We start from the raw sequence: 23,043 nt of genomic DNA, 5'->3' as shown, positions 1-23,043 counted from the left end.
GAAGATAAGGGTGAGGAGGAGAGGAGAAAAAGTGCGACCGCCTTTGCTGAGAGCCAAAACGAGATGTCCAACATGACCAACGACCTGTGTGAACCTCTGAGCTGCTCACTCTGAAAGACCAGAGGAAGCTTAGACGTTCTGCTTCACAAACTCAAGGCTGAGAGAGAAGCTACCTCAACAAGACCCAACAAAGAGATGCATGAATCCCTGTAATAATTCACAGTCACATCCCTTAAACCACATGAGTCATACGCTAGAAACAAAATGGTATTCTAAGGTCTAAGACTTTCCAAAAAAGAAGCAAAGTTAGGACAACTTACTGTCCTCTGAGGAAAACAGGAACAAACCCAGGTTTCCTTTCAGCTCTGAAGCCAGACAGGCAAGCAGAGTCCTTACCACTGTCCTCCCAACCTGTCCATGAATAACAGTTTTCCACAATAACTGGGCATTGTGATGTGATCGTACAGTCACACATTCAGGTGGCTTAAACACATGGAGAGGAGATTCAAAAATCCCTCCTTCAGTCATATCTGAGTTTTTACTTCTATGTTCTAAAACCGTGCCAGCCTGTGCAGAAAGTATAATCCACAATGTAGATGCTTCCCTTTGGTACTATTACTAGAAAACCTGATACTGATTGCTACGCAGAGGATACTCAATTACAGTTATGTGTGAAATCACATGACACATAGATGGCTACCCCTCCCTGAGCAGGACAGAGTTTTCTTGTTGGAGGTCAGGTTTAGGGTTCCTGCCAATTATGTACCTGGTATTTAAGAAGCAAACTCAGTCTGATGGAGAAGTCTGGGTTCAATAGTCAACAGTACTTGTCTGACCGCACTGTGCCATGGTGTGGGGGTGTTTTGCAGTAGCTGGGCTCAGCCTCTCAGATCCAGTGAAAGGAACTCTCAATGCTTCAGCATAAGAAGACTTTATGGACAATTTCATGCTCCCAAATTTGTGGGAACAGTTTGGGGATGTCCTCTTCCTGTTCCAACATGACTGCACACCAGCACAGAGTCCTGACAGAACGGATGGATGGATGATGGGTATATGGGATGATGAATGGATGGATGGATGCCTAGGTTGATGGATGGACCTTTGGAATGAATTAGCCAGGTCTTCTCGTCCAACATCAGGGTGACCAATCCTGTACCTGTGGAAAGACTTCCTAGAAGATTTGCAGCTGTTATCGCTGCAAGAGGGGGGCTGACATCATATTAAACCTATGGATGGATTAAGAATGGGAATGCCACTCAAGCTGATATCCGTGTGAAGCCAGCTGAGCCAATCCTTTTGTCAATATACTGAACAAAAGCACAGAAGCTAAACTAGTGATATCAGGTAACGTTGCTAAGCAGGAGAGGACGGCAAAACAAACAGAGGCGTTGACTGACTCAAGCCCAGAAGCCCTAAACAAACACCAAAAGCATCAAAGCCTGAGACCATAAGCACGCAAACAAAGGAGCTAAATCCATACTTCAAAGAATGACCGGAGAACTACAGGCACAGGTTCATAATCAGAAAGACTGGAGGTGACAGCAAGGCACACAGGAAAACCAGAAAATGAAGAAAAACAGGATAAAACTACAAAAATCTGACAAAAAGTCAAAAACATCAAAGACAATTAAAACCTGAACCACATTTAAATCTGGTTCTTTCAATGACTACCGCCCAGTAGCACTCACCCCCATCATCACTAAGTGCTTAGAGCGACTGGTCCTAGCACACTTCAAATCCTGTCTCCCCCCCACCCTGGACCCCCACCAATTCGCATACCGCCAGAACAGGAGCACAGAGGATGCAGTCTCCATCGCACTGCACTCTGTCCTCTCACACCTGGACAACAACAACACCTACGCCAGAATGCTGTTTATAGACTTCAGTTCAGCATTCAACACAATCCACCCCTCACAGCTCATCAGGAAACTGACAGACCTGGGCATCAGTTCCCTCATCTGCAAATGGTTACTGGACTTCCTGACCAACCGCCCCCAACATGTCCGGCTGGATAACCGCTGCTCATCTACAATCACAATGAACACCGGTGTACCACAAGGCTGTGTGATGAGCCCTTTCCTCTACTCCCTCTTCACCCACGACTGCAGACCTGCTGATGGTTCCAACACCATCATTAAGTTTGCAGATGACACCACGGTGATTGGCCTCATCAGTGACAACGATGAGGCCGCCTACAGGGAGGAGGTGGATCGTCTGGCTGAGTGGTGCGACAGAAACAACCTGCTGCTTAACACCGAGAAGACCAAGGAGCTCATCGTGGACTACAGGAGGAATGCTGACCCACATCCACCCATCCACATTAAGGGGACGGCTGTGGAGCGTGTGAGCAGCTTCAAGTTCCTGGGAGTCCACATCTCCGAGGATCTCACCTGGACGACCAACTGCTCCAAGCTGGTCAAGAAGGCTCACCAGCGCCTCTTCTTCTTGAGGACTCTGAGGAAGAACCACCTGTCCTCAGACATCCTGGTGAACTTCTATCGCTGCACCATCGAGAGCATCCTGACCAACTGTATAACAGTCTGGTACGGGAACTGCTCTGCCTCGGACCGGAAGGCGTTGCAGAGGGTCGTGAAAACTGCCCAGCGCATCGCCGGAGCACCACTTCCTGCCATAAAAGACATCTACAGGAAGCGGTGTCTGAAAAGGGCTGGGAAAATCATCAAAGACCCCAGTCACCCATCACATGGACTCTTCACCCTCCTGCCCTCTGGGAGGCGCTACAGGAGCCTCCGGACTAAGACCACCAGGTACCGGAACAGCTTCTTCCCCACAGCTGTCAGACTCCTGAACTCTGCCTCCTGACATCTGACCCACGTTAAACTCATGGACTGAACATACACACACCCACAATGGACAACTGTACCCTCAAACACACAATAATAACATGGAGTGAACCACCACTCACAACCACTAGCACTTTATATAGCCTCTGTAGAAACTATCTACACCCTCACTTATCTTAACTGCACTACTGTATAGCTCTGTGTAAACAATCATTCTGTACATTCGATAATCTTTAATCCTACAACTGTTTACAACTTGCATAGTTCCCATTTCTGTATAACTGTATATCTCAGATTCTGTAAAGTTATTTATTTCATATTCTGTATAGTTTTTCATATTTATATCCTGTTCATAGCCTGTACATAGCTTGTACTCACTACAGCCTGTACATACTTATAGTTATAGAATATTCACAACATACTTCATACCGTGTACATTATAACATAATAGACCCATTTCTGCAATATACTCACATATCTATATTATTGCTAATATATATTGTAATATATCTATATCACTAAAGCACTTCTGGATGGATGCAAACTGCATTTCGTTGCCCTGTACCTGTGCATGTGCAATGACAATAAAGTTGAATTCTATTCTATTCTATTCTAAAATCAGCAGGTTTTCAACCCAATCACTTCCTGTATGAGGAGTAACAGGACCCCAGGTCAAAAAGATATCTGGAATATTTGGAAATGAGAAACAGGGAGAAGAAAGCTTCAGGCGGGAGAACAGAGGACTGATTAAGAGAATAAACAGAAGTCAAATATCAGCTGTTTATCAGCTGATCAGACTCCCACCACATGTTTGGAACTGTTTTGGTTCTTGGCCCCGCTGCGACCCTTTGTTGGTTGTGCTCGGAGCGATTTCATTTTCTGTCTGACTCGGGGAAGTGACGGGGAATACCAGCTGAGAGCAGGGAGAGGGAGCAGCTGTGAATCACGAGGCTCGACCGCCGCTCTCCGCTGGGCGCCACGGAGCGCACTCACAGCACAGTGACTGTCTCACCTGTCTGTGCACGGCAACATCACAGAACATCTCTCAGCTTATATGTAAGTACGACAGATTATTGAAACCTCAGTCTCTCTCCACCACCATCACAAGTACATAAAAGATGGCCCTCGCTCCCGTCTCATCTCCCATTAGCTTGTTTTATTTGGATGAAAGCTCAGAGCTGAGGAGGCATCAGCCAATGCTAGTGCTGGTCACGGGCACGCCTCTAATATTTGGTAAACGTTCCTCAGAAAGGCACGCCTCAGCGTCGTCAGCAGGCTTCTGGCATAATTCTGGTTCAATTCACCTCAGGCTGCACGGACTACTTTTTCAGGTCTGTCCCATGTACTCCATACATTCCTGACAGAACAAGAGCAGTTCAAACACATATCACATCAAACACAGAGAAAGACTCAGCTCAGACTTGTTGGACGGTCTGTTAACCAAACGTAGAGTCTGTGGGGACTGACACACTGCTGGAGCCTCTGCTGGACGTCAGAGGAACTGCAGGTTGCAGCTCCATGTTCGCCGAAAGTGTCGTCCAGTCTCCTTCAGGCAACCTTTGGCACTGACTCAGGGAGAATAGGAAACTCAGGCGCACAGCAGCATTTGTCAGTAACTGAGAGAAAATTAGCCCAGATTATTCCCAGATATGTCTGCTGTCTGAAATCATCACAGTCAACTTTCAGCCGTTAAATCTGTAGAGCACGCCACCATTTCTGCAGATGTAGACCTCTCTGCATTGAATCATATCTGTTATTAACCTCTGTCTCTCTTCCACAGCATGTCTTTAGCCTGTCTTCCTTCTCTCAAACAATCACAGCAGATGGCCCCGCCCCTGCCTGGTCCTGCTGGAGGTTTCTTCCTGTTAAAAGGGAGTTTTTCTTTCCCACTGTCGCCAAAGTGCTCATAGGGGGTCATATGATTGTTGGGTTTTTGTCTGTATGTATTATTGTACGATCTACTGTATGATATAAAGCACCTTGAGACGACTGTTGTTGCAATTTGGCGCTGTATAAAACTAATTGAACTCCCCAAGGTCATTGTTGGGAAAGCTACAAGATCAACCATCCTTTTTCCATGTGACAGTGTGAGCAAATAAACACAGAATTAGAAGTGGTTCATCTTGGAGGGATTTAGTAGCTGAACTTTACATGAATCATGTTTCCTGTTCTCAGGTCATTTCACCCGAGGAAAGTGCAGCTTTGGTCGAGCTTTCAAGTACCTTTCCAACATTTCTGCCACGGGAACAGAACCGGCTGCAGTTTATCAGCGACACTCAAGCTTTTCTTCATGACGTGGAAAAAACCAAAGAAAAGCTCTGCAGCAGAGCAAACGCCTGTCACGTGAAAAATCACTCGTTTCATGTTTTTGCACTGTTGGGCAACAGTGTACCATAGAAACGCAGGGGCGTGAGTTTGAGTCCGCACAGAGGCTCTTTGCTGCTGTAAACATGGGAGTTTATGGGGACTGACTCACTGCTGCCTCTGCTGGACGTCACAGGATCTGCGTCATCAAACATGTGAAACGAGGGTTTGGAACGAGAAGATGTTGCGCACAGTAACATGAAGCGAGTTTGGTTTTTTCAGGAGTTTATTTAGTTTCTGATTGTAAACACAGCTGCACAACAAGCTTATATACAAAGGTTAACAGAGGTCAGCAGATGGGCGGGGCGATTCAGAGCAGGAAGTCAAACCACACGACTGATGCTTCTTTGATTACAATTACTGTTTGATTTGTCCTGCTGATACATGCCAAAGATTCGGTTTCTACATCACCATGTGGGCGGAGCATAAGCTGCAGATGGAGGTGAGACAGACCCATAAAGAAAGCAAGAGTTACCAGAACAGAGATTCTATAAGAACCATAAATGGAAGAATAAAACGTGCTGTTACGGTAAAACGGAGATTAAATGAAAGCGACACAGAGGCCGCCGCCCGCAGAGATGTCATGCTTGTAGCCAGGTGCGCTCACGTAATGAACTGCTTCCTCTTTGATTAATGCTAGCACCTGCAAGCTACCTGTGAAAGTTAAAGTGATGCATGATGGCGCGCAGAGTCGAGCTGTGTGGCGAGGGTTAAGACGACAGTAGCGGCTGAAGGAGGAATGTTTCTGTCAGCACCAGCAGGACTTCCTGTCTGCCTGAACCAGGATCAGCAGCTGCAAACGGCGACGCTCCAGCACGACTCATTCCTTCTGCGTGAGGGGCGTGGCTCAGCAGTTCAGTCTTTTTCAGTGTTTGTGTTTAAAAAGAGACGCTCGTTTCACAGTGACTGGCGGAAAAAAGGCATGCCACACATTTCCCACGGACCCGTCTCCTCTTCGCTCAGACGCACACGTCCACGACGCCCTCGTCTGCGACCTCGGGCTGGCTCTTGAGGTGGGCCGTCATCTCCCGCAGGTTCACCCGCTCAGGGTCCAACAAACCCTTAAAGATGTCATCGCTCCCCATGTGGTTGTGGCGAACGGCGCTGAGATGCTTCAGGGCAGAGCTGCTTGAGGAGCCGCCGCCAGAGGAGTAGACGCCGGAGTCGCCGCTGCTGCTGCTGTCCTGCCGGCTGTGCCTGACACTGCAAACACAGAGACACGGTTTAGCTGGCGTTGCCGGATCTGCCATCATGAACGCTCTCTAATAAACACGCCAACACTGACCTGCTGTTCGGCTCCAGGCCCGAGGGGGGTGCTGCCAGCTCCTCGGCAGGAGGGATGTGGATTTCCAGGACGGTGGGCGGTGGACAGATGGTCACACCTTCACACAGCAGCTCAGACTCAGAGTCCGGGGTGAGGAGGCGAGGGATGTCGCAGCCCGGAGAGCTGCAGAGGTACTGCAGGAGGACAGAGGAGAGAAGAAGAGCTGCTGATGATGCGCACATCACAGAGAAACGCCCCGATCACACCTCATCATAAGTGTTCCAGTTCATGGTTTAAATAAAACAGATCAATCAGGTGAACACCACCCGCTCATCAACTGCAAGCTACCTTCTTCAGGTGGGAGGGCATCTGGTCGGACGGGTTCAGAACATCCTTCATGGTCTTGCAGCACCTGAATAAACCGTAAATGGTTCCCAGCACGATCAGGAAGAAGAACAGCAGCGAGCCCAGGAAGTACAGGAAGATGTTCCACCAGGGGATCGAACCTGGAAACAAACCGACGCCGTTAGATGGAGGCGCTCCGCCTTCAGAGTCACAGCTGTCACCATGAAGATGGTGGCAGACCATGTGACCACCCTCTCAGACCCTCAGAGAACTTCACTTATCTCCTCTGCAGGCTATGATTGGACGAGTTTACATTCTGACACCTGATTGGTTCTCCTCTGATGTGTCCCTGCGTGGAGGCTGTGCTGGTATCGGTTTTAATTTCTACAATCAATTCGATTCAATTTTGACTCAGAAAGAAGCTGGTCTCTGAGAGAGAGAGGGCGGGCGAGAGAGAGAGAGAGGGCGAGAGAGAGAGAGGGCGAGAGAGAGAGAGAGAGGGCGAGAGAGAGAGAGAGGGCGGGCGAGAGAGGGCGAGAGAGAGGGCGAGAGAGAGAGAGAGGGCGGGCGAGAGAGAGGGCAGGCGAGAGAGAGAGAGAGGGCGAGAGAGAGAGAGAGGGCGAGAGAGAGAGAGAGGGCGAGAGAGAGAGAGAGAGGGCGAGAGAGAGAGAGAGGGCAGGCGAGAGAGAGAGAGAGAGGGCAGGCGAGAGAGAGAGAGAGGGCGAGAGAGAGAGGGCGAGAGAGAGAGAGAGGGCGAGAGAGAGAGGGCGAGAGAGAGAGAGAGAGGGCGAGAGAGAGAGAGAGAGGGCAGGCGAGAGAGAGAGAGAGAGGGCGAGAGAGAGAGAGAGAGGGCAGGCGAGAGAGAGAGAGGGCGAGAGAGAGAGAGAGAGGGCGAGAGAGAGAGAGAGGGCAGGCGAGAGAGAGAGAGGGCGAGAGAGAGAGAGAGAGGGCGAGAGAGAGAGAGAGAGGGCGAGAGAGAGAGAGAGGGCAGGCGAGAGAGAGAGAGGGCGAGAGAGAGAGAGAGGGCGAGAGAGAGAGAGAGAGGGCGAGAGAGAGAGAGAGGGCGAGAGAGAGAGAGAGGGCGAGAGAGAGAGAGAGGGCGAGAGAGAGAGAGAGGGCGAGAGAGAGAGAGAGAGAGAGGGCGAGAGAGAGAGAGGGGGGGCGAGAGAGAGAGAGAGGGCGGGCGAGAGAGAGGGCGGGCGAGAGAGAGAGGGCGAGAGAGAGAGAGGGGGGCCGAGAGAGAGAGGGCGAGAGAGGGAGAGAGAGAGGGGGGGCGAGAGAGAGGGCGGGCGAGAGAGAGAGAGCGAGAGAGAGAGAGGGCGAGAGAGAGAGAGAGGGCGAGAGAGAGAGAGAGGGCGAGAGAGAGAGAGAGGGCGAGAGAGAGAGAGAGGGCGAGAGAGAGAGAGAGAGAGAGAGAGAGGGCGAGAGAGAGAGAGAGAGAGGGGGGGCGGGCGAGAGAGGGGGGGCGGGCGAGAGAGGGGGGGCGGGCGAGAGAGGGGGGGCGGGCGAGAGAGGGGGGGCGGGCGAGAGAGGGGGGGCGGGCGAGAGAGGGGGGGCGGGCGAGAGAGAGAGAGAGGGCGAGAGAGAGAGAGAGGGCGAGAGAGAGAGGGAGGGCGAGAGAGAGAGGGAGGGCGAGAGAGAGAGGGAGGGCGAGAGCGGGGGCGAGAGAGAGAGGGCGAGGGAGCGGGGGGCGAGAGAGAGAGTGGGGCGAGAGAGAGAGAGGGCGAGGGAGGGAGGGCGAGGGAGGGAGGGCGAGAGAGAGAGAGCGGGCGAGAGGGGGGGCGAGAGAGGGGGGGCGAGAGAGGGGGGGCGAGAGAGAGAGGGGGCGAGAGAGAGGGGGCGAGAGAGAGGGGGCGAGAGAGAGAGAGAGCGGGAGAGAGAGAGGGCGAGAGAGGGGGCGAGAGAGGGCGGGCGAGAGAGAGAGAGGGGGCGAGAGAGAGAGAGGGGGCGAGAGAGAGAGAGGCTGTGCTGTCACAGCTGCAGGAAGCAGAGCGCCAAGCTTAGTGAGAGTGACGGCGTTACCTTCGGTCTGCATGCAGTGCGGCACCGTGAAGTCGCTGGTCTTCGAGTAGAAGTCGTCGCGAGACTGCACCCTCACACAGTACCAGGTCCACGCCTTCAAGCCCGGCAGCGTCACCATGGTGGTGTTGATCCTCAGCCACTTTGCCTGAGGGGGAGGGGCAAAGGTCAGAGGGGTAACGGCAGAGAGCATCACTCTGAGCGGACCGCCACGCACCAGCATCAACATGCAGTCAGACATCATCATCATCAGTCCTGTAATAGTCAGCCTGACTGCAGCCAATCAGGACAGACTGCAAACAGGACTGTGTGCGTGTCTGTGTGTGATTGTGTGTCTGTGTGTGATTGTGTGTCTCATCCTAACTTAAACTCCACCACGAGTGTAAACGTGACGTCTGTGTGGTTTCCTGTGCGTTTGGGGGTTTGGTGCTGAACACGTTTGTGCTCCCACCGTCACCGACATGATCACTGAGGCTGCACCTCTGCAGCTGGACCACGTCTTCATCATCACCTTTATCACACACACAGGCCTGAGACGCTCACGTGTCCCGTCTACTCACTCGACCACCTTTGTACAGTCTGAGTCAGTCAGCTGACCCGAGGGGGCGGGTCCTTCTGCAGATGTGGTGGGCTCTGATAGGTTCCCGTGTTTCTGTGTGAGGCTCTGAGCTGTCCGATTCCTCCGTGCATGTCGTGTTTGTGTGGCGTTAACCCTCATCATCGACTCGCTCGTCACGCGCTCGGCTTATTTTGGGACGTGCTGCAGTGACCTGTTTCTTCCTCATCAAACCAGTTTTCAGCTCGCTGCTCAACTGCAGCCAGCTGGCAGGAAGTACGGCAGGAAGTACGGCGAGATTCACACAGGAAATACATCTGTTCTCCACCGAAACGTCTTGGGGAGGCGAGAACAAACACACACACACACACACACACACACACACACACACACACACACACACGAGGAGAAAAGGTAATACTGAAGTGGGAGGGGCTTCCTACCTGCCCATCAGCCTGGCGCTCCCAGTACTGGACGTGGTAGTACAGGTTGGGGACGTGCTCCCTCATGGAGGTGTTGTTGCTGGTCAGCGGGTCGGTGACGACCACGTCCAGGTCGCTTCCAGCAGGAGCGAGGGTCACGTTGCTGGGAGGCCCCAGAGCCGCTAGACGGGACAGAGAGGAGATCACATTTATTCACCTGATGAGCAGGTGTTTCACCTGCTCTGACACCTGTGAGGCGGTCCTTAAACACCATGTGACCGTCTACTGAAGGAGCCCAGGCAGACTGCTGTCTCACTGCACAGGGCCTGAAACCTCTGCATCCCCACTGTCGAACATGAACGCCCCCATGAACGAAGATTCTCAACAACAACATCAGGCAGTCTGCAGAGAGACTTGGCCTCAGGCACCAGTGGACATTTCACAGCAAAACCAACAGTTAGCAGACAAAACCATTAACACTGTGCAGCGGCCCGGCCAGAGTCCTGACTCCAACCCAACTGAGACTCTGTGGATGAGCTAAAGACCAGGGCGAGGAGACCCTCCAACCTGAGCTCACTGCTAAAGACGGAGGAGCAGATCAGTGCGAAACACTGATCCGAGGTTGCCAATAAAGGCTTTTCTAAGAAGACTATGAATCATTTTGGATGTGACACTTTTTGCTGAAATGTAAATAAAAGCTGAGAAACCTCTTGGACATCGACTTAGAGAGACTCCCGCGTCACTTAGGGTAAAAACAAAACAAAATAAAAAAACTCGCTGGTTGAATAAAAGTTGGGTCAGAACTGTGGGCTTGAGGGCATCTACACTAATGGTTCAGACAACAGGTGAGCTCAGGTCCCAGGATGTGTAGTGAACACCTGCACAGACTTTCTGTGACTGCTTGGCTGACTCTGGTTCATTTACTGCAGCGATGAGAGCCTCACACATGGACGCACGATTCACAGTCACATATTTGAAGCTGGAGATCTTTATCTCTGCTGAGCGCAGCTCTCGGCTGTTGCACCGATACTGTGCGAAGGCTGTTCACCTCTGAGTCATAACACCTTGTTTTTCATGGTTTGTGGTGAGCTCACACGTGAGCTCAAACGCTGCTGCAGCATGTGCACATCGCAGTTCCTGGAAAGCCGAGCACTCGTCTTACCCTCCTTATCGGGGCAGAACTCCGTCTGCGCCCACTCCGAGTGCTGCCCGTCCACGGTGGCTCGCACCTGGAGCACGAAGATGCCCAGGTAGTGCAGGTTGAACCGTGTGAGGTCACATGACCGGTGTGACGTCTGGTTGCACGCCGTGATCCAGTTTGTCTTCTTCTTCTTAAACTTCAGCTGGTACCTCCTGAGGATACGAGAACATGAAAACACATTAGTGGAGGGAGAGCTTTCATTGAATCAAATCTAATTACAACAGCAACACACCAGCCGTGTTTCAGTAAACGTGTCTGTTTCATAGGTCGGGGCTGGGAGGTTAACGCCTGTGGAAGCAGGATGATGGGGACGAGGGAGGAAAACTGCGAAGAGGAAGGCTGCTCCACGGCTCTCTGAGGCATGGAGCACACTCTGACTTACACTTAAACTCGTATTAAAATATCAGCGAGGAGTTAAAAGGTCTTTATGTGATCACATGATGGCAGGCCAGGTGGTTAATAAACGTCTCAAATGAATTCCAGTGAAACCAGAGAGGAGAAACACGAGCCGGGCTCAGGCTCTGCTTCAAGTATGAGGAAGAGATGGCTGAGCCTGAGCCCGTTTCCAGTAAGCCTCTCTGACAGCTTCCTGTCGCTGGTTTGGTGAGGTGGACCACGCCCCCTGTGTCCACCGTCTGACAGGTAAATAAGCCCCGCCCTCGTGATTCTCAGACTTACGGCACATATTGCGTGGTGAAGGTGACGGCGTGGGTCCCTGCAGCGCCCGGCGGCCAGTCCCAGCTCAGCGTGTAGTTGGTGTTCAAGGTCTTCGTGATGACGTTCTGAGGAGGCGGCACCTCGGATCCATCGGCTCCACCTGCAGGACAGAAACAGAGGATTGGCTGGAGTGGGGTTAACAGTTTGCATACTATGCGTTCTATATCGCTCTCTCTCGCACTCTGAGAAAGTCAACATGTGTGTGCGAAGAGAAAAACAGAAATCTTTCCAGCTCAGTGTCGTCAGCACGACCTCACAGGAAGTAGTCCCGAGACATCGGCCTTTCAGGCAGCAGCAAACAGGTCGTCAGAGGACGCCGACATGAGGTTTAACATTGCCTACGATATTCCCAAAGAAGATGTTCCATTCAAAGTTCAAATGGCTTGAAAATAAACCCCACCTCCAGTAATGATGTCACGTGCACCCAGGTTACAGGTGTCATCGCAGACACATGGGGAAAAGGACAAGTTACAGAAGTAAACGTTAGTCTATAGCCCTGCTGTGTGTGTGTGTGTGTGTGTGTGTCTGTCTGAGGGTTTGTAACACGTGCACACGCAGCAGATCAGCTGCCGCCATCTTGCCTCGGTCTTCAGGTGTCCACAGGTGGTCATTGTGACCTCAGTCTGGGACATGAACCCCGTGTTTGATTCCCTCCCCAATTATCCATCCCTAGGTCCTATAACTAACTGAGGCTTTTATTTTGAAAAATAGCCATCAACTTGTCACATGACCCTTATGTTGTTCCTTCGTCCTCAGCTGCTGTAAATCAGGTCCACGTGGCTGTGATCAGAATAGAGCTGTGCGATATGACCAAAATCTCACATCCCGATATCAGAATTCTATCGTCCTGACAACGATATAAATCACAAAAATGTAACAATTTCTGTAAATTCTGTGAATCTCGGGCAGCTCGACTTGCGTGAAGTGTTTCCAGCTGCGCGTCCTTTACCCGGAGTCGAGTGTTTTAACGATGCATGAAACGATACATTTTTTTCTTTGTGAGTGTTTATTACACGGCGTGCTGCGGGGAAAAGCCTGTTCTGATGTTTGAGTCTAAGGTTGATTTTTTAGCACCTGGCGGCTCTTTTTTTTATTTTTTATTTTTATAACTTTTTATTTTATTTATTTGAAGAACTCACCTGTCCATTACGCATACAGTTTCTTCAGAATAACAGAATACAAAGAGAGTCACAAACTCAAGACAGTGAAATTAGAAAGAAAAAGAAACAAACAAATATATATGTATAAAAATATAGATACATATAGAATAATAATTAGAAAAATAAGATAAAGTAAAACAAAAGAAAAAAAAGGAAACATGCCTGTGGTGTCAAACATTTCCATCGTTCATTTCACTTTTTTCTTCTTCTTGTATGCTCATCTTCATTCAGTTCAGTCTTTTTTCCCCTTCCGTTGTACGTCAACCATTTTCCCCAGTCCTTCAAAAAGCGTTCTTCCTTTACTTTCAGTTTATATGTAAGGTTCTCCATCTCCATAATGTCCTCCACAATTGCTACCCACTGCTGCTTTCCTGGTGTTTCTGTCTTAAGCCAGTTTTTGGTGATGGCCTTCTTTGCTGCCAAAAGGAGAATCTTAGCCAGGTAACGATCCTTTACATCTACAGTACCTTCCAAGTATCCTAGATACAAAACAAGGCAGGTTCTGGGAATAATATAACCTAATATATCACAGAGAGCTGAGCGAATTTTAACCCAGAAAGTGTGAATTTTTCTGCATTTCCAGAAAATGTGTGTATGGTCTGGTTCATCCCATCCACACAGCCTCCAACATTGTTGTTGTGTATTGGTTTGTTTATTTTTAATCTTAGGTGTAATAAAATAGCGAATTTGATTTTTCCAGATGAATTCTCTCCACCTCAATGAGTGAGTTGTATTCTTATGTTCTTTCCATGTTTCATACCACACCCCCTCAGTGATTTCTTCACTCAGCTCTCTTTGCCATTTTACTTTAACATATACAGTTGATTCCTGTCTTGATTCCATCAAACATTTGTAGACACTGTTTTTGGAATAACACTTTTATATGCTAGCATAATTATTTTTATAATAGGATGGATTTTGTCTTCCTCTATTTTTATGTTTTTATTAAGGTAATCTCTCACCTGTAAGTATCTGAAAAAATCCTTGTTTTTTAAGTTGTATTCCCGTTTTAATTCTTCAAAACTTTTAATTTCTCCTTTTTTGATTAATAAACAAAATGCTGTGATTCCCTTTTCATTCCAATTTTTAAAACCAAGATCCAATTTTCCTGGTCTAAATTCTTCATCGAAGGCTATCCATTTTAGCAAACCAAGCTCTTTGCCAATCCTGAACTCCTTTACTGTGTCATACCATACATTTAATGTAAAGGATATTATCGGGTTCCTATCTTGGTCTTTAGTTACGTATTCAGGGGTCTTCTTCATACCCATGTTTGTTTGGATTGGGACATTGAGTGTGGAGAGCTCCACATCCTTCCAGCGAGCCCCGTCATCATCACTACACCAATATGTTATCTGGCGTATCTGTGCAGCACGAAAATATTCTTTTAAATTAGGAAGCGACATTCCTCCTTTCTCCTTAGTAAGCTGTAAAGTAGTGTATCGTACCCTTGGCCGCTTGCCTTCCCAGACAAATCTAGATATATACTTATCCCATTCTGAGAATTGGGTTTGAGGTATGCTTATCGGAAGAGAGAGGAATAAATATAGCAATCGTGGTAAGATATTCATCTTTATCACATTTATCCTGTCACTAAATCCTAACGGATATGTATTCCATCTTTCCATATCCTGCCTTATCCTGTTATTTATATGTCCATAGTTACTTTGATATAGTTTGGCATAGTTTTTGGTTATATTTATACCTAAATATTTAAGGGTTTTTGCCTCCCACTTTATTTCCCATTCCTTAAGATTTTGAGTTGGTGTACAATTAAACAGAACTTGAGTTTTAAGTATATTTACTTTGTAGCCAGAAAGCGTACCAAATTTTCCTAACATTTCTGTGAGCTGCATAAAAGAGTTTGTGGGGTTTTTGAGGGCTATCAACACGTCATCAGCAAACAGACTAATTACATGCTCTTGTCTATTGATTTCTATTCCTGTTATTAGGGCGTCTTGTCTAATCATTTGTGCCAATGGCTCAATATACAAGGCAAATAAGGTTGGACTTAAACAGCAACCCTGTCTAGTTCCTCTCTCTACTTGGAATGTCTTTGTCAATGAGCCGTTAACTTTTAGTCTTGCAGTCGGTTTGTCATAGAGAGATTTAATACATTGGATTGATTTCGTAGTGAACCCGAACTTTGCCATGGTTAGGTACAGGAAGTCCCAGCTGACTCGATCAAAGGCTTTTTCTGCGTCTAAACTTATCAACGCACCCGGTATCTTGTCTTTATGTATTTGGTGTATGATGTGTAGGGTCCTTCTAATATTGTCTTGTGCCTGTCTATTTTTGACAAAACCTGCTTGGTCCTCATCTATCAGGTCTGGTATAAACGACTGGAGCCTATTTGATAGGATTGTAGTATAGATTTTATAATCAACATTCAACACCGATATAGGCCTGTAATTTTGGCAGTATTCTCTTTGTTTTTGTGGTTTTGGCAGCACCGTGATAATTGCCTCCCTCCAAGAGGGGGGAATCACATGTTTAGTGTGAGTCCAATTAAGAGTCTGGTGGAGTAAGGGTATCAATTCTTTTCCACATTTCTTGTACCATTCGGCAGGAAACCCATCACTGCCTGGTGCCTTGTTTCTACGTAATTTTCCAATCGCTTTCTGAATCTCCTCTATCGTTATTGGCGGCTCTTTTTTACTTCTCATCGTAAATAATCTGCTCTTTCACGTGATTCAGTTTATTTTGAAAAGTCTCAACAGGATCTTGAGCTTTATTGTGAAAGGTTTATGTGGAACATAAACAAGCGGACACGCGATGCTGTTACCGTCGTTGTTGCTAACGAGAACGCATAAAAACAGGCGCTTGTCCGTCCGTAGTGTGGTGATATTAAATATAAGAGAAAGAGAACTTTAATAAATGAATACAGCCACTACAGTGACATCAGAACCATGAACACATATTGCTGTAAACAGTTTATTTCCGACACCACGAAACAAACGATAGCGTGAAATGAAACGACGTTTTTATATCGTCATCCATATAAGATAAGATAAAACTTTATTAATCCCTCGGGTGGGTTGCTCTGGGAAATTCGGTTTCCAAAAGCACAGCACCGACAGAAGTTACAGTTACAGAATATTATATACACACACACACACACACACACATAAATAAAATATACGAAGGGGATAAATAGAATAAATAGGAATAAAAATAAAAATACAAGTGAAATTGCACATTTCAAGTATTGAGGTCTATTGCACTGTTGACTATTTACAAAAGTATTGCACAGTGAGGTGAAGAGGCACTCCAGCTTAGTTGTCCCCCCTCCCTCTCCCCTCCAGAGAGGAGTTAAACAGTCTGATGGCGTGTGGGACAAAGGAGTTTTTAAGTCTGTTAGTTCTTGTCTTTGGGAGAAGCAACCTGTCACTGAACAGACTCTTCTGGTTGTTAATGGCCGTGTGCAGAGGATGCCCAGCATTGTTCATAATGTCCAGCAGCTTCTTTAGTGTCCTTTTCTCTGCCACTGTCACCAGAGTGTTCAGCTTCATGCCGACCACAGAGCTAGCCTTCCTGATCAGTTTCTCCAGCCTGGATGAGTCCTTCTTTGCTGCGCTGCTCCCCCAGCACACCACAGCATAGAAAAGTACTCCAGCAACCAATATATATGGTTATATCAAACAGCCCTAGATCAGAATAACAATAATCGTATCAGCCACGAAAACGAGCGTCTGCACATCGAGTAAAAACACCAGCACAGCGTCTGCCGAGGAACAGGAAGTGCTGCGACTAACCTGACCGCACTGGGAGTGAGAGTGATTATTTACCCAGCAGCCCCAGGGACAAAAATAAAGCACAGGTGTTTCCGAGCAGAATAAAAATATGAGCGAGAAAGCATTTGTGAGAGTGAAGGAGGAACTGTGGATAAAGACCGAGCTTCCCCCACACCTGGATCCAGATGTGCTGGCCACAGCAACAAAACAATAATCCCCCAGAATCACAGCCACTCTGAGATTATTCAGCGGTGAGGAGTATCTGCCTGACGACGCTCCGAGCAGACAAAGAGCCTCAAAGTTTACCCACAATGCACTTTGAGAAGGTACCAGCGCTGGGTTGTGCGCCTCTCTGAACACAGCGGCCCAGCCTGAGCGCTCCTGGGAAGTAGAGCTGGGCGATATGAGATTTTTTCATATCACGATATGTTTTTTTCATTTCAGGCGATAACGATATCTATCACGATATCAGCCAAATAACTATATTTGTAAGATTTAAATGTGCCGTTGCTCACAAGTAAAATGTGAAATAATCAGCAGCTTGTTTTTATTTAAATATTTATTTCCCATAATAAGTTCAACAGGGTAGATGTACTTAAGGAACACGAGACTTTTTCAGATAAATAAAGGCAAATATTGCAAACTACACAAAAGGCAGCCGCTAAAGCGTTTAAGTTTCAAAATAGAACAAACGAAACAGACTAAACTGTCAATTCCACTTAGAAACAAAATATTAATTCTAAAAATAAATCTTAGTTTGTTTTACAGAAGAACAGACAAAACTGACTAACTTTTGTCAATATCAAATAAACTGAGAACTAAAAGGAAATTCTCAATCTCTCCTTGTTGTATAGCTGAGCTTTTCAAACAGTTTTAACAGTTACTTTAGTCTGACAAAAGCCGAATGACGAATTAGCGCTTCCAGTCAGAGACTGAGGCTACGTCCACACGTACACGGGTATTTTTGAAAACGGAGATTTTCCGTTTCCGTTTAAAAAAATAATCCCGTCCACACATAAAGGCAGAAATGAAGGAAAACGCTGCTATGAACATGCCAAAGCAGCAGGTGGCGCTAGATTCCTAACCGTGCAGAAATGTTGGCCAATCAGAAGTCTAGAAGCCTCGGTGGGAAAAAGTAAACAAAGCTGGGGCATAGAAGCAGAACCGAGTCGTATGTGTGGAGGGACAGTAACTGTGTGTATATGTAAGCATTTAAACACTGCAGAGAGTAGAATTAACAGTAACAGTATTGTAGAAATTCATTTCACCGAAACAATAACGTGGCGCACAGTGTGACGCATGCACCAGTTTATTGTATTTCCAGACTTGCTTTCGGCACAATTTACAGTGCACGCTACTCTGTTTTTGTCAGACTTGAAATAGCCGAAATACCTTCACACTACGGAGCTTCTATGGCTCTTCCGTTCGACAATCTCTCCGGCGTTGGAACCATCATCTGTTTTCTCTTCGGTCACGCTCGGTTGATTTTTCTAGTCGGCACACTCATTTCCTCCATTACCCGCTGGCTGCTTCCCAAACAAACACACGTGCGGCTTGGCACTTGTGCTGTACGTAACAAGTCACGCGACGTGACGCTGCGGCTGTGATTGGTTCGGCTCTGCGCTACTTAATTTGGATTGGCTGACCTTTTTTTTAATTTTTTAATTTTTATTTTTTTAAGAGGACAAGAGCGGCGAGGTCTATCGCGATAGCTTAATTTCTCTATCGAGTAAAAGTTATATCGCGATACATATCGTTATCGTTCTATCGCCCAGCTCTACTGGGAAGTCACCAACATTCAGGAACGGCATTTATTTCATGTTTCAACGCGCTGCCGCTGTGAAATCACTGACTGTGTGGGACAGAACTGACTGATTTGATTTTCTCACCACTTTTACTCTTTTATACACAGCAGAGCTATTTGTACGCAGCAGAAGGAATCTAAAGGAAGCATCACACAGCTGCTCACAGCTGCTTTAACAAACACAGGCCGAGTCTTCAGACCGGGACTCCTGCAGTGGCTTTAAAGCTGACTCGATGTTTCCTCAGAGCTGACGTTTTTCAGCCCTGCAGGTGGAGATCTGCTGAACTTTTGAAGGACCAGAAACACGGGAAAATTCATTGCAAGCATCAAACGTACTCGAAGCGAGTGTAGCGTGGACATGTTGATGGTGTATATGAGTTAAATGCAGTGCAGTGACAGCGAGCTGAGTGGGGGGGTCTGTGTGCCAAACGTGTTACTGATGCGAATCCAAAGCAGAACAACTTCAAGGTGAAACTGTTGCTCAACAAAGGGTGTCGGCTCACCGCCCTGAGTAACGACGTGCCAGCCTTCACCACCGCAAGCACACAACTACAGGAACGGTGTCTGTGCGATCTGTACCTGAGGAGGGGAGGGGAAGTGTCCTTCAGCCTGCAGAGACACGCCACTGACACAGGCGTGGCCTCAGACTCACAGTGAAACTCAAGTCATGAATCAGAGAGAAACACACTGAGGCAAAGTGAAATGAAAGTGAATCCACACAACAATCAGCAGCTCACACAGCACCAGAGTCTGCACACAAATACTAGAGACACACTGACGGGGAGAGCTGTGCGTTACAGCAGCAGCCACCTGAAACAGATCAGTACTAAACCCATGTGACCACTGGGAACCTGTCATGACAGTCATGAGTCCTGCAGGTTCATCCAGGCTGACCGACTCTAAATGACTCCCTGTAAAACTATTATGGCCACCGTTAAACCATAAAGCACCACCAAGCCTCACACTGGCCGACTGTTAACCAGTTATCGACCAGTTATCGACCAGTTATCGACCAGTTATCGACCAGTTATCGACCAGTTATCGACCAGTTATCGACCAGTCACCCTACACTGCACGAGCCGACCCTCACACACCAGTAGAAGCTGTGATCACTAAAGGGAAACACACCAAATGAAGACTTTGTTGACATGATGTACTCACACATTTTGATACGACACACACACACACACACACACACACACACACACACACACACACACACACACACACACACACACACAGGACAAAGGCTGAGGTGTGCACACTAAACTATGCCTCACACTGAGAGTGGGAGAACCTGTGGGGCTGGATGACGCCGGCATAAAAACAGAATTGTTTGAAGCTCGGATCCATTTTACTGATTCAGGTCAATTTATTGACCCCAATAAAAGGTGTGTGTCGCTCGCACACAGCAGTCACACAACAGATACATGACAACAAACAGAAAACAGACAAGACAGAAGAAGCTCTGTCAGAGTGGCGTGCTCTCACAGCGTCTGTGTGCTCTGCGCTCACAGCGAGATCAGGGCGGTTAATAAAGTTTTTTCCTTCTTTATCGCCTGATTTCTCAGAGTGGACACACATCGGACTCCTGTGGTTCTAGTTTCTGTCACATAAAGGGTGAAGGAAGAATAACTGCTGTGAAGAGGACTTTCCACTCGATCATTTCCCTCCTTTCTGACAGCTTCAGGTCAAACAAGCTCAGACGCCTGGCAGCTGAACGAGGACCTGCTGAACTCTGATTAAAATGGATTCAGTGTGAGCTGACGATCCACAGGGTTCCAGCTCCAGAGGTGTGAGCGGTGTGGAACAACTGCTTCATCTGAAGTTCCTGTTTGTGGCATGATGGTGGGCGTCCAGCAGATCATGGGGTTTGTCCACCATCGACACACCTGCGAAAGGTGAGCGCAATAACGCAGAGGAGCGGCAGCCCTCCTGACCGTCACCGTTTACACCAGAGCACGCTGACCCCGCTGCCTGTTTCAGAGCCGCTCTGATGCTTCAAACGTAGGAACAGGAACAGCCTTCGGTTTTTGCAAACACAGAGCTTTTTCCTCCATGTTTGGTTTCACAGTCATGCAGGTTTATTTTCATTCTGTGGGTGCTGTTCGACAATCTTTATCCTGAGTGTGAACACAGCCTCAGTCTTTCACAGAAAAGCAGAAGAGAGCGGCGAGAGAGGAAGTGGAACAAGACGTTTTTATGCTGTTTGTCAAATCGTTTTGTCCCTGAGTAAATCTCTGACCTCTTCCCATTTATGTTTACCAGGAACAGATGATTTCTGCAGAAACTTTAACACCACGAGTTCATTCTCCTGTCAGCTATTTACATCATCCAGCAGCTATGAGGAACAGACAATCAGGAACTGCAGTGAGCTCAGATCAGTTTCCCGAAAACACAGACGCCATCAAAGCTCACGGACACGGCCGCGGGCAACAAACTGAAAACACCGCGCACACAAAGTACAACTTTAATGCAATACTTGGAGTATATTTACTGTAATACTGTATTTAGGAGCACAACTCTGAATAAAAACTCTTATTTTATCTCCGTTATCTCCCGTTTAAAGAATCCTGAAAGACAAAGTGAAAGGTGAGTCAGTCCAGCAGCCCGAGGCGCATCTTCGTGTCTCTGTGCACAATCATAACATGAGACGAAGCGCACATCCCAAACCTGCTCTGGGAAATATTATCATACATTTCGTCCGGTAAATACACTGTAAAAACCCCCCGTGGGACGCCTGTACAGAGGGAATCCCCCCCACTGTGAAACATGATCGACTTCATGTCCCGAACACCCAGGCTTCTCTGATCATGTGTCACCGCACAGAAATATTATAATTACAGCTTTCACTCCAATAACAGCCACCGCTGATTTATGACACACACACACACACACACACACACTCTCATTTTATCCACTTTAACACACTGTCTGCTTCGTAGAGCCTTCAGCCCCACCAACCTGGCATTCCTGACTGTGACACCGAGCCAGTCCGTGCCAGTTTAACCCGTTTACTTCCCGTTTGCTTCCCGTTTGTGCGCACGCACACGCACACACACAAACAGCTGCGGACTAAAACGATCATTTAATCTCAAATATAAACCCCACCGCGGGCAGGTGAGAGACCCGCGCGGCACACAGGTGAGCCTCGCTCTGTAGTTTCGGAGAAAATTAAGTAAATAAGCAGCACGGACCGAGGCTAGCATGCTATGCTAACGCAGCCAGTTGTGGGACTTACCACAGAAGAAGAAGAGGAGGAGGAGGCCGTGAAGAAGAGCGAGGCCGTGGCGGGGGGCGGCGGACATCGCGCCGCTGACAGGACCCACGGACCGAGAAACTTCCACACTGACAGACTCACCGACTCACGGATCGGACTGACTCGGCACGTATCTCTCTCTCTGTAATTCACAGAGTTCTGTTCCGGCGTGGTTTTCGAAATAAAAGAATGGGCGGGGCCTCAATCAACGTCCGGTCTGAGACGCGTCTGCGCCGTTGTTGTTGTCTAGGTCTGGGACGGTGTCACTGTGGCATCACTGAGAGTTAAAAACTGTCTAAATTCTTTAATCTTTAATAAAATGATCAGTGTTGCTGCTTTACCAGGTGTAAAAATTAAGTTTAACATCCAGGCATCCATGAAAACAGGATTTATTACATAACATGAAGCTAGCAGGAAGTTAGCTCGCTAGTTTCCACCTAAACATGATATAGCATGTTCTGACTGAGAGATTTCTGAAAAATTCAAACGTACAGCTCTGTTATCACTTCCAACATAAATGAAGACAGAAACTAAACAGCAGTGACGTTTGTAGGGTTACTGAAGTTGGGCTAGCTGCTATATAATGATGTGCTACGTCAGTGGTTCCCAAACTTTTTTGCTAGCCACCCCCCTCTCCAACCCCCCTTTGTTTTACAAGAAAAATGTTCGCGCCCCTCACCCCCGCGCGTGCACATGCACTAACACATCCTCCAACCACACACACATATTTTGCTCCATTGCAGTTTATTTCACACTTCAAACCTTTAGTAAACAATTAAGCAAATACAAGTAATCTGCAATAAATTACAGGTAGTAATAAAATAAACTACTAACTCGTTTACGCTGCGTCCGCACCTACACGGGTATTTTTGAACACGCAGCTGTTTCGTCCACGTAGACGGCGTTTCGAATCACCGAAAACTGAGATTTTTTAAACTCCTTTTATGCGTTTAGGTGTGGTTCATTGCAACATCAAAGGTATGTGCCTTTTTCACGTCACGCTGTGCGCCACGTTATTGTTTACATGAGATGAATTGCAGAATGGCAGATAGAGACGAAATACTGTTAATCTGACTGTCTGCAGGTTTTACACGCAGTTACTGTCCCTCCATTTACAAAGGCAGAGGCATCACGCTGTGATTATTTTACTGTAGTTGTTTTTTTTCCTGTGTAATAATATTCAACATTGCTATCAATACATTTTTTTAAAAATGCCTCTCTGTGCAAAATGTGTTCAAAAACATAAACAGCTGTGGGATTCTGTTTGTCTGTGATTTGAACCGGGGGAACAAATCGTGGCAGGATCAGCCTGATGTTATTTGTATCCCGCTGTAACTTTACTGTATAAAGAGCAAACATCTCCAACATGTCAGGAGTAGTTAGTCATTACAACA

The 23,043-nt window shown here is 47.5% G+C and overlaps 1 protein-coding gene across 1 annotated transcript; it reads right to left on the bottom strand.

Annotated features, from left to right (window-relative positions):
- Positions 1-5,376: 5,376 nt before the first annotated feature.
- Positions 5,377-21,994, bottom strand: LOC113007873 (interferon alpha/beta receptor 1b-like). Its single transcript, XM_026144887.2, has 8 exons — positions 21,632-21,994; positions 11,654-11,792; positions 10,937-11,127; positions 9,796-9,956; positions 8,800-8,944; positions 6,781-6,938; positions 6,454-6,626; positions 5,377-6,371 (listed from the first exon to the last, which is right to left on the bottom strand). Exons 1-8 carry the CDS (start codon positions 21,696-21,698, stop codon positions 6,128-6,130), a joined length of 1,278 nt encoding a protein of 425 aa, XP_026000672.2. The 5' UTR covers positions 21,699-21,994; the 3' UTR covers positions 5,377-6,127.
- Between the last annotated feature and the right edge of the window lie 1,049 nt (positions 21,995-23,043).

This window comes from Astatotilapia calliptera, chromosome 16 (assembly GCF_964374335.1).
Source record: "Astatotilapia calliptera chromosome 16, fAstCal68.1, whole genome shotgun sequence".
Classification (NCBI taxonomy): domain Eukaryota; kingdom Metazoa; phylum Chordata; class Actinopteri; order Cichliformes; family Cichlidae; genus Astatotilapia; species Astatotilapia calliptera.
The sequence above is the reverse complement of the archived record's forward strand: the minus strand, read 5'-3'. Positions and strand labels throughout refer to the sequence as shown.